At 41.6% G+C, this 21,288-nt stretch overlaps 1 protein-coding gene across 1 annotated transcript in view; it reads left to right on the top strand.

Annotated features, from left to right (window-relative positions):
- Nucleotides 1–20,925, top strand: part of prss56 (serine protease 56) — a 67,780-nt gene extending 46,855 nt beyond the window's left edge. The window contains exons 2-15 of the mRNA XM_062022768.1: nt 11,169–11,422; nt 12,210–12,368; nt 12,465–12,719; nt 12,842–13,031; nt 13,114–13,222; nt 14,761–14,917; nt 14,994–15,136; nt 15,207–15,366; nt 15,448–15,636; nt 16,786–16,977; nt 17,108–17,310; nt 17,679–18,198; nt 18,281–18,387; nt 20,403–20,925. Coding sequence (XP_061878752.1) covers nt 11,173–11,422; nt 12,210–12,368; nt 12,465–12,719; nt 12,842–13,031; nt 13,114–13,222; nt 14,761–14,917; nt 14,994–15,136; nt 15,207–15,366; nt 15,448–15,636; nt 16,786–16,977; nt 17,108–17,310; nt 17,679–18,198; nt 18,281–18,387; nt 20,403–20,576 — 2,808 coding nt within the window. The 5' untranslated portion in view covers nt 11,169–11,172 and the 3' untranslated portion in view covers nt 20,577–20,925. The remainder of the gene's footprint in view (nt 1–11,168; nt 11,423–12,209; nt 12,369–12,464; nt 12,720–12,841; nt 13,032–13,113; nt 13,223–14,760; nt 14,918–14,993; nt 15,137–15,206; nt 15,367–15,447; nt 15,637–16,785; nt 16,978–17,107; nt 17,311–17,678; nt 18,199–18,280; nt 18,388–20,402) is intronic.
- Nucleotides 20,926–21,288: the final 363 nt, after the last annotated feature.

Below are 21,288 nucleotides of genomic sequence, written 5' to 3'. Positions count from 1 at the left end.
TGCATTAAGTATTTTCGGACTGTAAGGTGCACTTAAAATTCTTTCATTTTCTCAAAAACCGACAGTGCGCCTTATAACCCGGTGCGCCGAATGTACGGAATCATTCTGATTGTGCTTATCGACCTCGAAGCTATTTTATTTGGTACATGGTGTAATGATAACTGTGACCAGTAGATGGCAGTCACACATAAGAGATATGTGTAGACTGCCAGTAAACACCACCAAAACTTTAAATGTTCCATTGAGACAATAGAACATTACACACGGCCCTCAAAAATCTGTCAAAATGTTTTCGTACGACTTTGAAGCCGCACTGCTTGATGAATTGTCGGCCCATTACGGCTACCGTAGTCAGAAGTACTGTGATTCAACATGCAAGTATTAATATGGTGTGTGTATAAGGACTGCAAAATGGCAACTATTAGCTTCTTCTTTTTCTCTAAGTTCTTGTTAAGGGGCATTCATCTTTCACTTGCCATTTCTAATATAAAGTAGTGTAAAGTTCTTACTTATATCTGTCAGTAAACTCGCCATGAAAACACTAAAACATACTGGTGTAGTGAGTTTACATTATTCACCCAAGGAACTTTAGTTATTAGAGAGTTCCGGTCGCATGTTTTTGTACGGGACACATTTCTGGCGTTGTTTCCAGATGAGATGATGCTGCTCCGTTATTGATTGAAGTAAAGTCTGAATGTCATTAAAACAGTTAGCTCCATCTTTTGACACTTCTTCCACTCCCGTCCTTGCACGCTACACCGCTACAACAAAGATGACGGGGAGAAGACGCTGTCGAAGGTGAGCCCCGTAAATAAGACCGCCCACAAAACGGCGCATCCTGAAGCGACTGTCAGAAAGTGACTTGAAGATGATCTTTAAAACATCATCCATGCAACATTTTGACCAAAGAACCACCATTACATGTTATGTAGACCACAAGGAAGTCTTTTACATTTAGAAAAAAAAACATAATATGACCCCTTTAATACGCCTTATAATCTGGTGCGCCTTTTGTATGAAAAAAGATCTGAATAGACCCGCTCATCGGCAGTGCGCTTTATAATCTGGCGTGCCCCATGGTCCAGAAAATACGGTGCTTCCTTGGCTAATTTTGCAGCCGTTCTCATAGTTGAATTCCAACTATTGTACATTTCTAAATTCGTAGTACGTTGCAGTACAGTTTCCTGTCTTCAACATTCAAATAGAGTATTTCTACATTGAAACCTTTTCACAGTTAAACCGTTTCAACCTTTCCTTGTATATTCCACTCGCATTCTTCAACATTCAAACCATTCCTACTGTTCATTGGAACATATTATCAGTCATTTCACTTCTGCTAAAGCATTTAGGGCATTGACACACAATTTCTACAGAACTTGTATTTTGTAGTTCAGAAATATTGGTAAAATAGCCAATCTAATAATGGTGGGCGGCCCTTAGACTGCACTGGAGTGTACATTCCAGCCTTTTGACACTAGATGTCAGCCTAGACAAGCTTCAGTCTTACAGGTTTTTTGTTTGAGTCATGCAAGTCATATTAGATTAATTGTCAACAGCTTGGTTCTGTGTGAGCTCTGAAGCAATGCAATAATGGAGGATGGATGTTTCACTTTGGTTAGTCCCAAACACTTTGAGTGAGGCGGCTAAACAATAATGACTGCAGTTGATAGTTCCTTATAGATTTCTCTCCGGTCTCCATGTTCATACTTTGGTGCCGCACAGGTCTTGAACTGGCCAGCTACGTTATCCCCGCTCTGGCATTACCTGACTCCTAATCACTTGGTTGGATGGGAAGAGCAAAGTTTGGAGAAGGCGAGAAACAGCTCATGATCAAAGACAGGCCTGGACCCGGGGGTCCAAGTTTAGAGAAAAAAATGTGTCTGGGGGCCGGTATATCTATTTTTAGGAACACTAATACAAAACCTCACAATAATGTCTGATTAAATGCTGGAAACATTATGACTTAAAAAACGGAATGGAATTTTGCATTTTTTTAACTGAATGAGACACTCAGAATGTACATGAAAATAAAGAATGTAGGATTTACAATATTAACTATGAAGGATAAAACACTGAATATTGACAACATATGAACGTCACACCCTCTCTTCATTTAAATATTTTATAATCAAGCAAAACGCAACAAAGATGCAACAAACAGTGAAATATGAACGCAAAGGGTAAAAAACAACAACACCTACAATCTGATACATCTGATATATCACTAAGCTTTAGAACTTTGTTGTAAAAATCTCCTTCCACGTCTGTCCCTGACACCCGCATTTCAGGCTGGCACTCTGTGAAAACGCTCCCCACCCACACTGCTTGGTGCCTCGTCTGAGCTGCTGTGACTTAGATTACCATAGTAACTAATTACATTACCATAGTAACTAGTATATCATGCAGAAGCACAGATTCCAACCATTGAAATACTTTGTATAGTTCAAGATTTACGGTCATTAGAAAACATCACTGCACATCATAATGACAGCTACACTTTCCATCTTAAAGATCTAAAAAAATTATTTTGGAATGTCCAGCGGGCCAGATTGAAAAGCATGCGGTCCCTGGGCCTTAATTTTCCCCGGTCTGATCCAAGGTATACCACATCATGTGTGACATATAGTGCCGTGTTATGGTAAGTAAGTAAGTACAATTTATCTATAAAGCGCTTTTCACAGATAAAATGACAAAGCGCTGTACAAAACATAGGTGAAGTAAAACAACAATTCAATGAAAACATCATAAAAAGGATACAAGGGTGGTTAAAAATGATAGTTAAAAGGTGCATTAACTAAAAGCTTTACTAAAAAGAGAAGTTTTCAAATATTTCTTTAAAGTGTCAACACAGTCAAGATCACGGAGGGACTGGTGCAAGTTGTTCCAGAGTCTGGGAGCTGTAGTCTGGAATGCCAGGGTTTTAAAATGACTTTTTGGGATCTTTAGTAGACCCTGGCCTGAAAACCCTGAAGCGTAGGGGCATAACAAGTCAGTAATGTACTGAGGGGCCCCACCATGCAACTGCAGAGTAGGGGCATAACAAGTCAGTGATGTACTGAGGGGCCCCACCATGCAACTGAAGAGTAGGGGCATAACAAGTCAGTGATGTACTGAGGGGCCCCACCATGCAACTGAAGAGTAGGGGCATAACAAGTCAGTGATGTACTGAGGGGCCCCACCATGCAACTGAAGAGTAGGGGCATAACAAGTCAGTGATGTACTGAGGGGCCCCACCATGCAACTGAAGAGTAGGGGCATAACAAGTCAGTGATGTACTGAGGGGCCCCACCATGCAACATACGGAAAGTCAGGACTAAAATCTTCAACTGGATTTGACTGGAAGCCAATGAAGACTGGATCAAATGGGGGTGACATGGACTGTTCTGGGTGCACCGGTCTAAAGTCTGGCAGCTGCATTTTGTACCGTCTGAAATCTCTTTAGTGTTGACTTGTTGAAAAGAGTGCAGAGAGAATTACAATAGTCAATACTAGATGAAATGAACGTGTGAATGATCATTTTCAGATCCAATTTTGACAGCAAACTTCTCACTTTAGAAATATTTCTGAGGTGATAAAAACAGTTTTTGGTCAGACGACAGAGACCCTCCAAAGACTTGGACTGATCAAACAAACAAAAAAAGTCTGCTGAAGAGGTTCATTTAGCCTACTGATGTGTATTTATAAATGGTTGATTTATATAGGCTAGTAAGGTAAAGTTTTGTATCTGACAAGTTTCGGCTACCTTGCTTCTGCAGCCTTCATCAGAGGTGTCACGTGATGTCAGCGTGACGTCGTCTGTGACGTGTTATATGGATTTTTCCATCCCACCTGAAGTGGCGGTAGGTAGCTGAAACTTGTCAGGTACAAAACGTTACCTTACTAGCCTATATAAATCAACCATTTATTTAAAAAAAAGTCTGCGGGCTATAGAGCATTTTTTATTGGGACTCCAGTACTCTGGAATGCCCTACCAGTAACAGTTAGAGATGCTACCTCAGTAGAAGCATTTAAGTCCCATCTTAAAACTCACTTTTAGACCAGTTGATCTGCCATTTCTTTTCTGCTCTGCCCCCCTCTCTTGCGTGTAGAGGTTATTAGGTGACCACAGATGACCCGCAAGCTGTTCAAAGGCGGGACCCGGGATGGACCACTCATCTGTGCATCAGTTGATGACATCTCTGCACTGCTGACTTGTCTCCACTCAAGATGATCTCCTGCTGGCCCCACTATGGACTGGACTCTCACACTATTATGTTAGATCCACTATGGACTGGACTCTCACACTATTATGTTAGATCCACTATGGACTGGACTCTCACACTATTATGTTAGATCCACTATGGACTGGACTCTCACACTATTATGTTAGATCCACTATGAACTGGACTCTCACACTATTAACTTGATCCACTCAACGTCCATTGCACCGGTCGCCCGGGGAAGTCCCCACATCTGCGGTCCCTCCAAGGTTTCTCATTGTCATCCCATTGGTTTGAGTTTTTTCTTGCTCTGATGTGGGATCTGAGCAGAGGATGTCGTTGTGGCTTGTGCAGCCCTTTGAGACACTTGTGATTAAGGGCTATATAAATAAACTTTGATTGATTGATTGAAACACAAGCCCAAGGTTCCTGCTATGTGCATGTATGACTGTGAAAGGCTTATTGATTGATGCTTTTGTTTACATTTAGCCAAATGCTACATAACAGACAATTGCCCATCATTGTCAGAGTTTGTTGGTGACGAACCCCAAGATGCAGAGATGATGGCAGGCATTGAATGGGAAAACATGATTTAATTCAGATACTATAGCAAAAAAACAAAAGGGAACAAACAAAAGGCGCGCACAAGGCGGAGAACAAACTAGGCTATAAACTAAAATAGCACAAAGGCTAACTGTGGACAATAAACAAAAACACTTACTGTGACACAAAGGAACTATGACTAAAGCGGAGTGGACAAAAGTAGACGGAGCTACAACGACAAATAGGTAGATGCTACAGGTACAAGTGACAAGTATTATAATGACAATGATCCAGCAGTGACTGGAGGGCAGGACAGGTTTAAATAGCAGCTGGCTGACTGGCACCAGGTGTGGCCAGGTGCCAATCAGCCACAGCTGAGGGGACAAAACACTCAGGGAACATAATCAGGAAATGAAGACAAAATAAAAGCACTGACAGGAAACTAAGACAAACGCAGAGGAAAAACTAAAACATAGCCAAACTGTCAGGGACAAGCCTGACAATCATGTGTGTCTGACTTGGGATTCCATTTAAAAATATGAACCAGATCCTCACTACGACATCGTTGTAGCAGAGTGAACATTTATTCTTTATAGGAGTTGGGCTAGTTGAGGTGATAATAGATCTAATTAACAACATGGCTAACAATGAGGCTTGTGCAGACGAGCTGCTTGACTATTGTCAGGGGCTTCAAGAGTCTGTCTGCTCACATGTTGGGAACCTCTTCTTCTCCCTTGCATAGCCCACTGACCTACATTTCAATTGTTTTCCGCCTGAGACAATGGGGAAAAAAGTGGTTTCATAACCGAACACAATATCGGGGCGTTATTCATGTTGTCTATTTTCATGCAGGCACTGCTGGTTTTCTGTGCAACCCAAGTGTGACGGTTGCATTTGTAGGCAGTATTTCTATACATAAATCTATATTTTGCCTTTAAAGTATGGCTGAAAAAAATAACAAATTAACTCATGTGATTAATCACAACAAATTGCATATTGCATTAATCATGTTTATACACAGATTAATCACGCAATTAGTTTTGACCGTACATGCTCCTTTACCTTAGCTATAAATGGTTACCTGAAGGGTTGTCACACGGTCAGTGATCAGGTACGCCAGTGCGAAGACTCCGACTGGAAAATTTCAATAGAAAATACACCCTGACTGGACTTCAGATACAACTGTTAGCAAGTTGAGAGCAAATCAATGATGTGCACTCGGGAAAAACATTAAAAAATTGTTCCTGAATGTAATTCTGACAATAAAGTTGTATTTGTGTCCAAATACAGTTTTTTTCTAAGTTAATTTAAATTATGCATGCACGTAATAACATATGATTAATCATGTTTATTCCAAATTCAAAAGTGACAATCTGTTTTGAAAAAACAAAATCATTTGAAAATACTAATTTAAACACAAAATAATAGGATCATTCAGTGGCAAAAGAGAAACTCCAATAAGAAACTGTCGTCTGTGCATCCATGCCCACACATTAGATACCTGTTGTACTCTGGCTATATATTGTACATACAAATACACACATATACACAATTATTCATACATATATATACATACACGCACATAGGTACCTACGCTCCCGCATACATACACAAATACAGAACATACATGCACATTAAAGGTACATATATCCACACGCATATTCACTATACAAACATACATATACTGTACATATACATTCACTGTACAAACATACAGTACATATATACATACTGTACATATACATTTACTGTACAAACATACATATACATATACTGTACATATACATTCACTGTACAAACATACATATACACATACATTCACTTTACAAACATACATATACACATGCATGTACATATACATTCACTGTACAAACATACATATACACATACTGTACATATATATTCACTGTACAAACATACATATACACATACTGTACATATACATTCACTGTACAAACATACATATACACATTCTGTACATATACAAGTACATATGCATACATACACTCATGCATATAATCATGTTTCATCAAACATATATTAACGTTGTTGCCCCAGGGGAAACTGGGTAACACACGGCACACTGACAAAGCTTAACCTATTGTTACTATAACAATCTACAAGGTTAATACAGTCCGCTTCTCTTTCTTCCCCTCCATTTATCTGCTTTCTTTTGTATTTCAAGTTATCATTACATATAAGTATTGTTGCATTTGAACAATTGTATTGTTGATAATAAAGGTAATTACTGTTATTATTCATTATCAATAGTGCTATGTCTATTGGTATTTGTATTGCTCCATTTGTAGTGTAATAATGTTCATTGTCATTTCTGTATTATTATTATTTATTTCACTAACTGCTTTTTTGCTATCACTTTTACTATCATATTTGTACATATCCCATTTGCTGATGCTGTTAGGTTATTGTTGTTGTTGTTGTTGTTGTCTCTGTCTTATCCCCCTCTTGTCCCCGCAATTTCCCCCTCTGTCTTCCTTTTTTTCTTCTTTCTATCCCCTCCTGCTCCGGTCCGGCTGCACCAAATAATAATATAAATCCATTTAATAAAGTCAAATACAAATAAGGCACCAGATAAGTATCCCACACTTCTCTTTTGTAAAGTAAATTTGTACAGCAGATATAGATCAACTATATGATTTGCCTGAGAAGCTGCACAGGACAAAAAATACAAATAAAATAAAGATACCTGTTGTATCAATATTTTGTTACTACAAACATAATGCTCAGTTTTGATTGACACTTTTAGAGAGGTATTTAATTCATTTATTAGTGTACACTGAACAATACTGGCGGCTGTTTCTAATGTTTAGCATTTGTTTTATTAATAAACTTAAACAATTATATATAACCTTAATTTCTATGGGTAAATGATGGTATTCGACAGCGAATGTATTGTATATTGAGAGTTTTAATATAAACTTTAGACAAATTATACATTCAGACTGTTTGGAAGTTTCTCTGTTATGTTATTATCAAGATAACAATTAAAAATGAGAAGAATAATGAACAAAACATTGTAAAAAAAAAAAAAAAGGGAGGGGAATGTCATCTTTTATTGCCATAGCGACCCCGCATCCTCCTACTGTTACATTAGTGTTGTATGAAGTGCTAGTTGCACAAAAATGATTTGATGTCCAGACATCATGGCTGTGAGGTATAGTGTTTAAACGGACTCCCAGATATGTAGATCCTTGTGTGAATAACAGTGTGTCTTAAATGACAAGAAATGTTCCATGTAGGAACATCTCCGGCAGAAAAGGGGACACTTTGGGAAACTATGGCATGGCCGCGCTACGCTTGATGTTGAGCAGGGAGAACAAACAGGAAGCAAAAGAATCAAAGGACATCAAAGCGAAAAAGACAGGAGGGGAGGGAAGAAACGAAAAAGCGCCGCTGCCTGTTTGTCCCATGCTTGTTCCCACTCTCACATCTCCATTGTGCTGCACGAGTGCATGGAGGGGGCTGGGGCACTGTGCGAACCAACACACAACACACTTTTGAAAGGGATCTTAAATGTTGTACATTTGTTCATATAACAGCTAACCATCATCCTTAGTCTCCCTTTTGCTGCTCATCTTTGCACCTCCAAGCTCAAACAGCATGTTTTGTTACATAATGTTTTGTAAAGATCCATCCAGTATTTTGGCTCTAAGTTACCGTATTTTTCGGACCGTAGGGCGCACCGGAATATAAGGCGCACTGCCGATGAACGGGTCTGTTCAGGTCTATGTTCATACAAAAGGCGCACCGGATTATAAGGCGCATTAAAGGGGTCATATTATGATTTTTTTCTAAATGTGAAATACTTCCTTGTGGGCTACATAACATGTAATGGTGGTGCTTTGGTCAAAATGTTGCATAGATGATGTTCAGCAACAAAGGGTTGGAGTTGGGGGTTAAATCACCAAAATGATTCCCCAAGGGGATGGGACAAATGCAGAGGACAAATTTCACCACATCTAGTGTGTGTGTGACAATCATTGGTACTTTAATCTTAATCTTTAATCTTTTACAGATCATCTTCAAGTCGCTTTCTGACAGTCCCTCAAGGATGCGCCGTTTTGTGGGCGGTCTTATTTACGTGGCTCACCTTTGGCAGCGTCTTCTCCCCGTCATCTTTGTTGTAGCGGTGTAGCGTGCAAGGACGGGGGGTGGAAGAAGTGTCAAAAGATGGAGCTAACTGTTTTAATGACATTCAGACTTTACTTCAATCAATAACGGAGCAGCATCTCTTCATCCGTGGCTCACTAGTGCAACAACAACACCGGAAATGTGTCCCGTGAAAAACCGTCCGACTGGAACTCTCTAATAACTAAAGTTCCTTGGGTGAATTATGTAAACTCACTACACCGGTATGTTTTAGTGCTTTCACTGCGAGTTTACTGACAGATATAAGTAAGAACTTTACACTACTTTATATTAGAAAAGGCAACAGTGGAAGATGAAGATGACGCGCGCGCATCTACTGCCATTCATTTTAATAGCAGAAGCTTGTATGCAAACTACAACAACATTAAGAACTTTTTGGAACATATCAACGAACCCTTCAAAGTGATTGCTGTCACAGAAACATGGATTGATGATAAAAAAGGAATAGATTTTGATCTGGAAGGATATGAACTAAACTACATCAACAGAAACAACAAAAATGGAGGAGGAGTAGCTGTGTACGTGATGAAGAACCTGAACTATGCACGTACAACACTTAAGACCTTCAGTATATCAGTATGTGGAATTAAATTATGGAATGGATTAAGCAAAGCAATCAAACAATATACTAATATGATCCACTTCAAGAAACTCTTCAAACTTAAAGTGTTTACAAAGTACAAAGAAGAATAATACTGAATTTACTTAATTCATCCATTCTTTCACTCTTAAAATAATCTTACTTATCTCATCATATGAAATGTAACTTACTTCACCGATTATTACTTGTATTTTTTATTTTTTTATTGTAATTACTTATGGAGTATATTGTGAATAAATTGAGAACAGGAAGTGAACAAAAGTTTTAGCAACTCTTATGTAAAAGAAAAGGGGTAGGATTAAATAAGCTCTGCTTCTTCCTACTCCTTTTCGAACATGTTGAAAAGAGAAACTGGAAATTGTGATGTATCATGTTGTATGCTTGCATGTTCAAAATAAACTCAAACTCAAACTCTACTGGTCACACTTATCATTACACCATGTACCAAATAAAATTGCTTCTAGGTCGGTAAGCATAACCACAATTATGCCGTACATTAGGCGCACCAGGTTATAAGGTGCACTGTCGAGTTTTGAGAAAATTAAATGATTTTAAATGCGTGTTATAGTCCAAAAAATACGGTATTTGTAGTATGTGATTTTTTTAACACCCAACTATAGAGACAGCATCGTTTTATGCTGGCATTGAATACAAATAAGCTTTACTTCTTTTCAGTTTGTATTTGCTGAGATTCCACCTAAACACATCCCTGCCAAAGTAATGCAATGTTTGATATTTGCTTGGGTATTTGGTACGCCTGATGTCCAATAAAACCTGCTTTTACAAATGTAATGTTATTTTGTCCTGGCGTAGAAATGCAATGCATCATATTGAGGAGTCGGAAATATCTGATCCCTCTTGTGCAACTAACCAACACATTAATAACAGCTCTCATTGTGATACATGTGGTCGGAAAATTCGGTTTTTGCACTGGTTTGGAAATAGCTGCTGATCATTGCACGCAACGACAACACATCTCCCACTTCATGTCCCTGAGTACTCATGTGCCGTATTTTTTATGTAACAAAAGCAGAGTTCAGCAGAGAAAGACAAAAGTGATGTGAACTGACAATATTTTAATGGGGGGAATAAAAGAGTGTAAGTGATCAATGGAGGCGGCGGCCAAGTGATGCCCGGGGGACGCCTTTGATGCGGGCGTCCTCAGAGGGACAATGCCCTCTTTGAGAGGCACGGAGAATAGCAGACACTTCCCTCTCTCACTGTCTCTCCCCGCCCCCCTGGGCTCACGCCGCATCCCGTCACATTCCTCCCCTCCGCCTTCACATCAGACTATATCCTTATCTGTCTAACTTTCTCCCTCTTCCTCTCCCATTAATTCATTCAAACAACACCCCCTCGCCTGTCGCCCAGCCAATCAGCCCGCCTTTGCCCCCCCCCCCCCCCCCGGCCCTCCCTTCCCCATGTGTCTCCTTTCACAGACCCAAACCGCTTTGTGATGTCCAGCCTTGGCAAGTTGCTCCCGATTTGCTGTCACAGTCTTAATGAATTCATCTGTTTGTGTATTGGCCCTGCATGGGAGCATCTCTCCCGCCCTCTCTTTCCTCTCCTCCCCCATGCTGGTGTTCCCCTGGAGACGCCATATATACCAGGGAGCACTAAGGAGACACTTATTGTTCCTCTACCTCAATTTACAGACAGATGCACTGCATCACAGATAGTCAGGAGGAGGGAGAAAGCTTTTGCAGAGACACCAACCTGGACGCCATCAGGCCAGAGTGCATCGTCTTGGCATTCTCTTCAACAAGTGTCTCCCGGCTGTGGTCACTGGACATCCCATGCCCTGACACGATGCTGGTGCTGGTATCGCTGCTGTTCACGGGCCTGGACTGCTTACTGGCAGCTCCGGCAGGCAGAGAAGTCTACAGGATGCCCCAGAGTGCACTTAAAGGTAAGTACTCAGCTTTGACTGCTGCAAAAACCGGAAAAAAATGATTATCAGATACAGCCAAGCAGTTGTTAAATATATACAAGATTGTTGCCGGTCTATGTTGATATAACTTGTGTAATTGTTCCAGTAAAAAGTCAAATCAAATTGAAATGAAAGCTAATTACACATGAAGCAGGTTTAGAGCCAGGCTCCTCATACAGCACTAAACCTTGAACAGAACTCAAACCGAATCCTATTTAAGATATGCCCTCAATGTTGCAAGAATCAAGTGATGCACAACTTCTGCAATCTAGAAGCACAGAGTAAAAGATAAAGTTGTACAAGTTTAAAACTACCCATTTGTGAGGTCCAAGCCTCCCCCGCGGTCCGCCTGTCCATGCCCCCTGGGTTTGTCCATCCATACCCTGCCAGCCTTTGCCTTCCCGCTTAGCCCCGGCCCTCTAATTAAGTACTTCAATCAGCATCTCTGTTGTTAGTGTCCAGTTCTGTGATGTTGTGCGGCACAGAGGGGGGGCGGCAGGGTTGGCGGCCTGATTGAAGTGTGTCTGTAGAAAGCATCCACGGAGCATTCAGTGTGAGCTAGCTTGCCCAACACGCTTCCAACAGGGCATCATGAGAAGTAAATCTAATTCCATTAAACTTAACACAAAATCCTGCGTGTTGGCCACAAACTAACAACTTTCATAACAATAAAGTCTTTGAAGTATTTGATATTTCTGTGTATCTGAAGTCAGCCTCTTGCACTTATTATCCTTAATGCTTGGTTCGCCCCTTGTGTCCTCTGTAGCTCTATCCGATCGTGGCACTGTGGTTCTAGAAGCAGCCATGACCAGTGCCCTTTCTGCTCTCGATCGAGCATCATCTGAGAGAAGTCGGGCGGAGGCAGGCTGCAGAGGCTGCGCTCCCTGCCTGTTTCAAGACTGTGGACAGCCCTCTGATTCCTGCTGTAAGCTCCAGTCACCTTGCCTTTGTCAACCAAAGTTCTTCCATCAAACTATCAATGAATGCTTATTCCTCGCTCTCCAATTTTCTTCCACCCCAGCCTCCCCTTCCAATGCCTTATCAGAGCCCAGCTGCGACATCATCAGCAAGGCCCAGAAGCTTCAAGACGAAGCAGAGCGGAGTTGGGCTTTGAGCCAGGCCTGCGGTTTCTACCAACACCGCTGTCAAGCCGGAAACTTGGACAAAGAGAGCTGCATCAGAATCATGGGTGAGAGTTGCAGTGCTCGTGTCCTCCAGTGCAGCTTGCTTAACACAATGCAGAACCTGGAACCCGCCACTCAGACGCATGTGCAGGGTGAGGGAATACATATTTTCTGCAAAAAACTCTTGCAGATTATCCTAAGAGGCTCAAATGTCTTAAAGATCATGTGTCTAAAAAATATATAACTGATAATCGATTTGTGTCCACACCCGCAGCCGTGTGTGGTCAGAGGTCATCCTCAGCACACAACATGACGCGGCCTCGCTCCAGGATTGTGGGTGGATCCCCTGCTCCACCAGGCAGCTGGCCCTGGTTGGTCAATCTGCAGCTGGATGGTGGCCTGATGTGTGGAGGCGTTCTGGTGGAAAGTTCCTGGGTGGTCACTGCAGCACACTGTTTTGCCGGGTAAGTATTTTTATAACTGTAAAGACAACATTTCTTGTTCAGTTTTTACATGAACCACCTTCATTCTTTGCTCACTCTGCAGGAGTCGCAGTGAAAGCTACTGGTCAGCCGTGGTGGGGGAGTTTGACATCACCAAAACTGACCCAGATGAGCAGATACTCAAAGTCAACCGCATCATCCCTCATCCAAAGGTAAATTTGCGAACCTAACTCTAAGTGAAATGCAGCAGGCGCTTTGGTTGAAGGGCCTTCACACACTGCGAGGTTAGATGGCGGCTCGTGGCGGTTTGGCAAGATAGTGGTAACACCGAACACAAAACCTGGTCCCTCATTCGCCATGAACCCTGAGAACCACGAGGGTAGTCTTGGCAGTTTTAAATGGAACATTTTTAAAGAACTCTTTTAACGTTGCAAAGAACCGCAACCGCCGTATTTGCACCGTGAGATCTGTGATAATACTGTGTTAACACCGTCATAATCCACCAGTCACATCCTCTCAGACCTTCGCGACGTTTACACGGTAACTACACAGGGGTGGTGGAGTTAACCACAGAAGCATCATGGGCTCATCAAGGAACTATACAGAGGCACTGCTTTTGATGCAGAGTAGAGGGTGGAGGACTCCGCCGCTTTTCGGGGAGATCCGTGGTCTTTTTTTGATTGATTGAGACTTTTATTAGTAGGTTGCACAGTGAAGTACATATTCCATACAATTGACCACTAAATGGTAACACCCGAATAAGTTTTTCAACTTGTTTAAGCCGGGGTCCACTTAAATTGATTCATGATACAGATATATACTATCATCATAATACAGTCATCACACAAGATAATCACATTATTTACATTATTTACAATCCGGGGTGTGGAGGGGGGGGGGGTTAGGTTTGGTTGTTATAATCAGTCATCAACAATTGAGAACAGAGAAATGGATATTGGAACAGTGTAGGTCTGACTTGGTAGGATATGGACAGCAAGTAGTGGACAGAGAGAGAGAGAGAGAGAGAGAGAGAGAGAGAGAGAGAGAGAGAGAGAGAGAGAGAGAGAGAGAGAGAGAGAGAGATCAGAAGGCATAAGAGAAAGTATCTGCATTTGATTGTTTACATTTGATTATTAACAATCCGGGGAGGGTGTTAGTTTAGGGTTGTAGCTGCCTGGAGGTGTACTTTTATTGCGGGTTTGAAGGAGAATAGAGATGCCCTTTCTTTTATACCTGTTGGGAGCGCATTCCACATTGATGTGGCATAGAAAGAGAATGAGTTAAGACCTTTGTTAGATCGGAATCTGGGTTTAACGTGGTTAGTGGAGCTCCCCCTGGTGTTGTGGTTATGGCGGTCATTTACGTTAAGGAAGTAGTTTGACATGTACTTCGGTATCAGGGAGGTGTAGCGGATTTTATAGACTAGGCTCAGTGCAAGTTGTTTTACTCTGTCCTCCACCCTGAGCCAGCCCACTTTGGAGAATTGGGTAGGAGTGAGGTGGGATCTGGGGTGGAGGTCTAGAAGTAATCTGACTAGCTTGTTCTGGGATGTTTGGAGTTTAGATTTGAGGGTTTTGGAGGTGCTAGGGTACCAGGAGGTGCATGCGTAATCTACCGCGCCAATATGTGTTAGCGCTGTGGAAAAGGCTTACCGCCAACGTCGGGACACACCATCCAATGTGTGAACGCCCCTTTAGCCAACTAGTATCTCAGTCAAGATATCAGTAAAAACTTATTACATGTCTTACAGTTTAATCCAAAGACGTTCAACAATGACATAGCCCTGGTGGAGCTGACATACCCAGTAGTCCTGTCTGACCGTGTCACCCCCGTGTGTCTGCCTTATGGGATGGAGCCTCCAACTGGCAGTCCTTGTCTGGTGGCAGGCTGGGGGTCTCTCTATGAAGGTGACTTCACACTCTTACTTTGAAAATGTTAGACTTTTTCCATTGTCTTGACTCCCTTGTGTTATTCCTGTCGCAGATGGCCCATCTGCTAATGTGGTGATGGAGGCCAAGGTGCCTTTACTGCCTCAGACCACTTGTAAGAACGCACTCGGCAAAGAACTGGTCACCAACACCATGCTGTGTGCTGGCTATCTCTCAGGAGGAATTGACTCCTGTCAGGTATGACCCACAACTGATCATAGAGTCAACCTTATAGCGCTACAATGTTTTCTTTGATCATCTTCTGTAGGGGGACTCTGGAGGCCCGCTGATCTACCAAGACAGACTTTCAGGTCGCTTCCAGCTCCATGGAATTACATCCTGGGGAGACGGATGCGGCGAGAAGGGAAAGCCCGGAGTTTATACCCGTGTGTCTGCTTTTTCTGACTGGATTCAGGCCGAGATCCAGAGTGAGTGACATTTAGACAAAAATGCAAGCCAAGACGTGACTTTCATAATCATTAATACCATCTGTATTGACATTTTCTCAGAGTCATCTGGCAGCCGGGAGCCGACATGTCCGGAGCTTCTAAGGACTACAGAGATGACAGAGGAGGAGCAAAGATCAGAGTTCAGCACTCTGTGCCGCTTTTACACCCTCACCTGCCCTCCTGGCCAGTCCACAAGCGCTTGCAGCCGAATGGCCGAGGACAAATGTCTTATCCGCTTCAAGAAATGTCGTACGTAAAACATTATTTTTAAAATGTGCAATCAGGACACTGCAGCATCTATCTTTGATGACGCCAAATGAAGCTAGCGCGTACACTTAGCAAACGCTGCTAATTTCCAATGAGATCCTGTAAAAAAGCGCAATCAAAATACAAAACCCAAAACCAGTGAAGTTAGCACGTTGTGTAAATGGTAAATAAAAACAGAATACAATGTTTTGCAAATTATTTTCAACAGACAGCAAAGACAAGATATTTAATGTTCCAACTGAGAAACTTAATTTTTTTTTGCAAATAATCATTAACTTAGAAGACCACAGAACACTTTTCCACTTTGCATCAGTCCATCTTAGATGAGCTCGAGCCCAGCGAAGCCGGCAGCGTTTTTGGGTGTTGTTGATAAATGGCTTTTGCTTTGCATAGTAGTTTTAACTTGCACTTACAGATGTAGCGACCAACTGTAGTTACTGACAGTGGTTTTCTGAAGTGATCCTGAGCCCATGTGGTGATATCCTTTACATGCTGATGTCGCTTTTTGATGCAGTACCGCCTGAGGGATCGAAGCTCACGGGCATTGCCGCTTAGGTGCAGTGATTTCTCCAGATTCTCTAACCTTTTGATGATATTATGGACCGTAGATGGTGAAGTCCCTACATTTTTGAGAAATGTTGTTCTTAAACCGGACAATTTGCTCACGCATTTGTTCACAAAGTGGTGACCCTCGCCCCATCCTTGTTTGTGAATTACTGAGCATTACATGGAAGCTGCTTTTATACCCAATCATGGCACCCACCTGTTACCAATTAGCCTGTTCACCTGAGAGATGTTCCAAATAAGTGTTTGATGAGCATTCCTCAACTTTCTCTGTCTTTTTTGCCACGTGTGCCAGCTTTTTTGAAACATGTTGCAAGCATCAAATTCAAAATGAGCTAATATTTGCAAAAAATAAAGTTTCTCAGTTTGAACATTAAATATCTTGTCTTTGCAGTCTATTCAATTGAATATAAGTTGAAAAGGATTTGCAAATCATTGTATTCTCTTTTTATTTACCATTTACACAACGTGCCAACTTCACTGGTTTTGGGTTTTGTAATACTCACTGGACAACCAACTCTTACGTCTGCGGTTTTTCTGATGTTTCATTCATCATTTTCTATCCAGAGCTGCGTTCCTTCCTGCAGAACCTCCTGGACCTACTCCAGAGGGCCGAGGACTACATCCGGGATAGAGTGGATCTAACTTTCTTCACCCAGACTCTCCCTCAGCTGGTGGAGCACATTCACAACACTGCTTTCACTCACACCAGAGACAGGAGGGATGCGGCTGGGGATCACGATCGTGTGCAGATTACAGGTACGTACTGTACTGTACTTGACTGATCGACATGATCATCCCTAAAAGCTGGGAATCGATAGCCATTGTTTCCATGTGAGCTGGGTGTTTTAAAATAGAATAGCTGCAACAAGTGTTTTATTCTTTGCAGAGCAGCTAGGTGGCACTGTGACACCGGAGGAGGATGGTTCCCCTCCACTTCCTCCACCTTTGTTCAGAGACTTGGGCCCCTTGGTGGAGGACTGGGAGAAGTACCTGGTAAACATTTCTGAGGACATGGAGAAAGAAGCCAACAACACATTGACAGACACCTCTTCTACGTCGCCCAGAGAGGAGGAAAACCTTTTTTTACAGGTACCAAGATTATTTTCATGACCTGGTGACAATTAGTTAGTTTTGCTGACCTTAAAGAATTTTGTGCCACCTTGTTTGATCGTCTTCCAAAGTCTTCCTTCTCTAAGCTTATACGGGAGACTTCACAATGTGTCCTGTGCTCTGGTAACACAGTGTGGCATTCTCCAAGTGTTTGCATGCAAACTAGCAAGGCAACATAACCCTCTGACGTCAATAGCCCACAATGCATTGCACGGTAGCAGGATGTTGGCCCCCAAGTCTTTGGAACACAATACAAACATTGTCTTAGTAGGAATCTACAATTGCTGTAGAGATTTTTTCAGGTGCGTATCTAGGATTTAATACTAATTCATGCACGTTACTTCCAGGCAGGGGACAACTCGGTTCTTCAGCTTGAGAAAGAATACCGAGATATTATCTCAGCGTTGCACTCCAAACTGGACTCTAAAGCTGCTCCCCCCATCCTCCATTTGGACCTATCCTTCCTCCAGGAGAATTCTTCCAACCCTCCTCCTAATCCTACTTCTTCCGTGATGCAACAAGTCAGCACCGGTCCCTCTCCCTCCCAGAAATCCCAGGAAACTTGGTCACTTTTGTCAGCCCTGATGACTGAAATTGATAAATTAAGGATGACAAGTAGGACTATGACCGGTGATGAGACACAAAGTGGACCTCAAACTTCTGATGGCACTGATCTTGGAGAATTAAAGGCTTCAGAATCCCCTGCTCAAAGGCAGTCAACAACAGTTCAACCACAGACTACAGGAGACCTCACAAAGACGACGTCTCAACCCAGACAGACTTTACATGCCAGCAATCCTTTCAGTCGCCACAGGAAAAAAAGAAGCCTCCTTTATAAGAGACAGACACCTGGGTCTGGTGGGAAAGGTATGCATGAATCGTTCTCTGCCATCATATGACGTTTTGTTGGCAGCTGATTACCTAAAAGGTGTTTTTTATGTCCTCCTAGTTTGTCCTGGCATTCGAGAGACTTCGCAGCAATTCAGCCAAGTGAGAGACTCATACCGCTGGGTGTTAAATATTCCAAACAGCAGCCTCCGCATGAACTTTCAAGAGGTAATCATCCTTCACAATGACAAGGTCCAGAGCCTTCACAAAGACATAATAATGCAGTGTTTCTTAACCATAGGCTCATAGAGAGCCACCAAAAATATCTGTTTCTCAGCTATGAGCTGCAGCAGTACTTAGTTGTCATACACTTTTCCACCACTTGTGGCAGTATACATCAAACAAACTGAAGTCTGGAGCTAAAGTCATAGAAACGTTTGTTAAATGCAAAAATTATGACCAATGTGGTGAAGCTGTATTTTCATTTGCTCTGAAAGTTTATTGACAGTTTTTGTGAAAAACATTATTGATTAATTCTATAGTTAAAATGTATTTATTTTAGCACTGCATAATTGTATGTACATTTATTTTTCATCCGTTCTGATGAGTTCCGTCTTTTGCAGTATATTTGATTAGTATTTATTTTGTAATCAGCCTGACCTAAGCCTTGATATTAATCTTCGTGATTAAAAATGCTTTCATATGATTTGACAAGGTTTATCCTGTTACACTGTACGTAGGTAATAGACATAATTGTTTAATCCAGAGTAGGGTTGTATGGTATACTGGTACTAATATAGTGTTGCGGTACTAATGAATCAAAAATGGTACTATACTCGGTTTAAAAAGTACCGGTTCTGTCTATCTGTGTTGGCCCTGCGATGAGGTGGCAACTTGTCCAGGGTGTACCCCGCCTTCTGCCCGAATGCAGCTGAGATAGGCTCCAACACCCCCCACGATCCCGAAGAGTACAAGCGGTAGAAAATGGATGGATGGGTTGCCAATTTTTTTATTTTTTTAACGGGCATGACAGAGCGCCGTCACGTCGTGACATTGCTGGTTTTAAAAGCAGAGGAGCATGTTCGGCAGCGCGCACACACAGAGTACTTACAAGCAGACAAAGTGTGTAGACAGAAAAGGGAGAATGGACGCAATTTGGCCAAAAAAATAACGAGAAACGTGAAGGTATAACACTGAAACGCCCTCAGGAAGAGGTGCTTTAAGAGATGGCTAGCTAGCTAGAGGCTAATGTCCATCCACAATCGGCAGTGTTTTAGCTACTTCTAAATCACTAATCCTCGCCTCTATAGCGACAAATAAAGTACATTTCCAACAAGTACCATTATCACTGGAGGACGAGGAATAACTAAACATGCTTCGCTACACACTGTTGGAGGATACAATAGCTCACCGGCGTCACAATGTAAACAAATGACATGGGTGGATCTACACCTGACATCCACTGTAATGATACCAAGTACAAGAGCATATCTCGTCGATACTACTATGATTACATCGATATTTTTTATCTTCACAAAATCTTTTTTCCTTTAACATATTATGTTTATAAACTCAGTAAATACGTCCTTTGACACATGAGGACTTTGAATATGACCAATATGATCCTGTAACTACATTTGTGGTATCATCCAAAACTAATGTAAAGTATCCAAACAACAGAAGAATAAGTGATTATTACATTTCAACAGAAGTGTAGATAGAACACGTTGAAACAGGAAGTAAGCAGATATTAACAGTACATGAACAAGTAGATTCATAATCAATTTTTACAGCCTGTCCTTTATAATTTTGACAAAATAATAGAATGATAAACGACACAATATGTTACTGCATACGTCAGCAGACTAATTAGGAGTCTTTGTTTGTTTAATTACTACTAAAAGACAAGTTGTCTAGTATGTTCACTATTTTATTTAAGGACTAAATTGCAATAATAAACATATGTTTAATGTACCCTAAGATTTTTTGTGAAAATATAGACAATAATGCAATTTTTTGTGGTCCCCTTTATTTAGAAAAGTATTGAAAAGTATTGAAAAGTATCGAAAAGTATCGAGTATTTGGTACCAGTGCCAAAATATTGGTATCGGGACAACCCTAATCCAGAGTAAGATTACTAATTCAATGTTTATATTTATATTTTATAAATTGGGCCTGGAGGTCCAAAAGGTTAAGAAACCCTGTAATAATGGTTACATTGTTTTTGTTTTCCATGTATACAGGTTTTAGTTGATCTGAGCTCCAAGAACAATCGAGGACTTTACCAAGCGCGAGTCAGAGTTATTGTGGGAGGACGTCCTCTGACTTTCTACGGTCTGGTAGGCTTGGGAAATGAATCGTTCTATCGCAGTGTGCCAAGGATCCTCTCCTCGGCGCTGGAGGCCCTCAAGACGTGATGGATGGAGCCGCCAGGGGAAACACTGAGAAGATGTGGGCTCAGATGAAAGACCGTGGACACAAGACCTCATGGAGGAACCTTGTCATGGCACTGCAGACGCACACCTGAACACTCTTCTGTGGGACTTTGTTGTGAAGAGGATTCAGTCTCCTTTTGAGAGACACAAAAACTGAATATGTCAACATTAAGTCTAACTTATGACACTGTACAAATAAGTTATTCTTACTGTCCTTTGCAAAGGTTGAGCCTCTTGTGAAGATCTATTTTATTCATACCATATTTATTTGTATAGAAACATTGTTTTTGTATTTTTGTAAAAGAAAGTCTATATTATAATAAAACTGTTATTCCTGCTGGGGTGTGTCATTTCGGAGCAAACGGGAGCAGGGGTTAGCGACTCTCCATGGACAACAAATTGCCCCCTGTAGCTGAGTGCTGATAGGCCAGAGCTGGGACCACACATAGAATCCACTCCTGCAGTCATTAAGAGTAAGCCTTCTCATCAACAGAGCAGCTGCTGTGTCCCGTCTACCCTCCTTATTCCAGGATGGGGAATGGTAACAAAACCCCCAAATGATGTTGACATTTCATTATTCTACGTCATTAACCCGGCAAATAGCAATACTTTGGGACTGATCCAAGATTCAAATGCCACGTGCTGCACGACGTTTGCAAACAATACAATTGCATGTACTTGGGGTTGTACGGTA

This window comes from Entelurus aequoreus, linkage group LG16, assembly GCF_033978785.1.
Source record: "Entelurus aequoreus isolate RoL-2023_Sb linkage group LG16, RoL_Eaeq_v1.1, whole genome shotgun sequence".
In the NCBI taxonomy this organism is placed as follows: Eukaryota; Metazoa; Chordata; class Actinopteri; order Syngnathiformes; family Syngnathidae; genus Entelurus; species Entelurus aequoreus.
The sequence above is the reverse complement of the archived record's forward strand: the minus strand, read 5'-3'. Positions and strand labels throughout refer to the sequence as shown.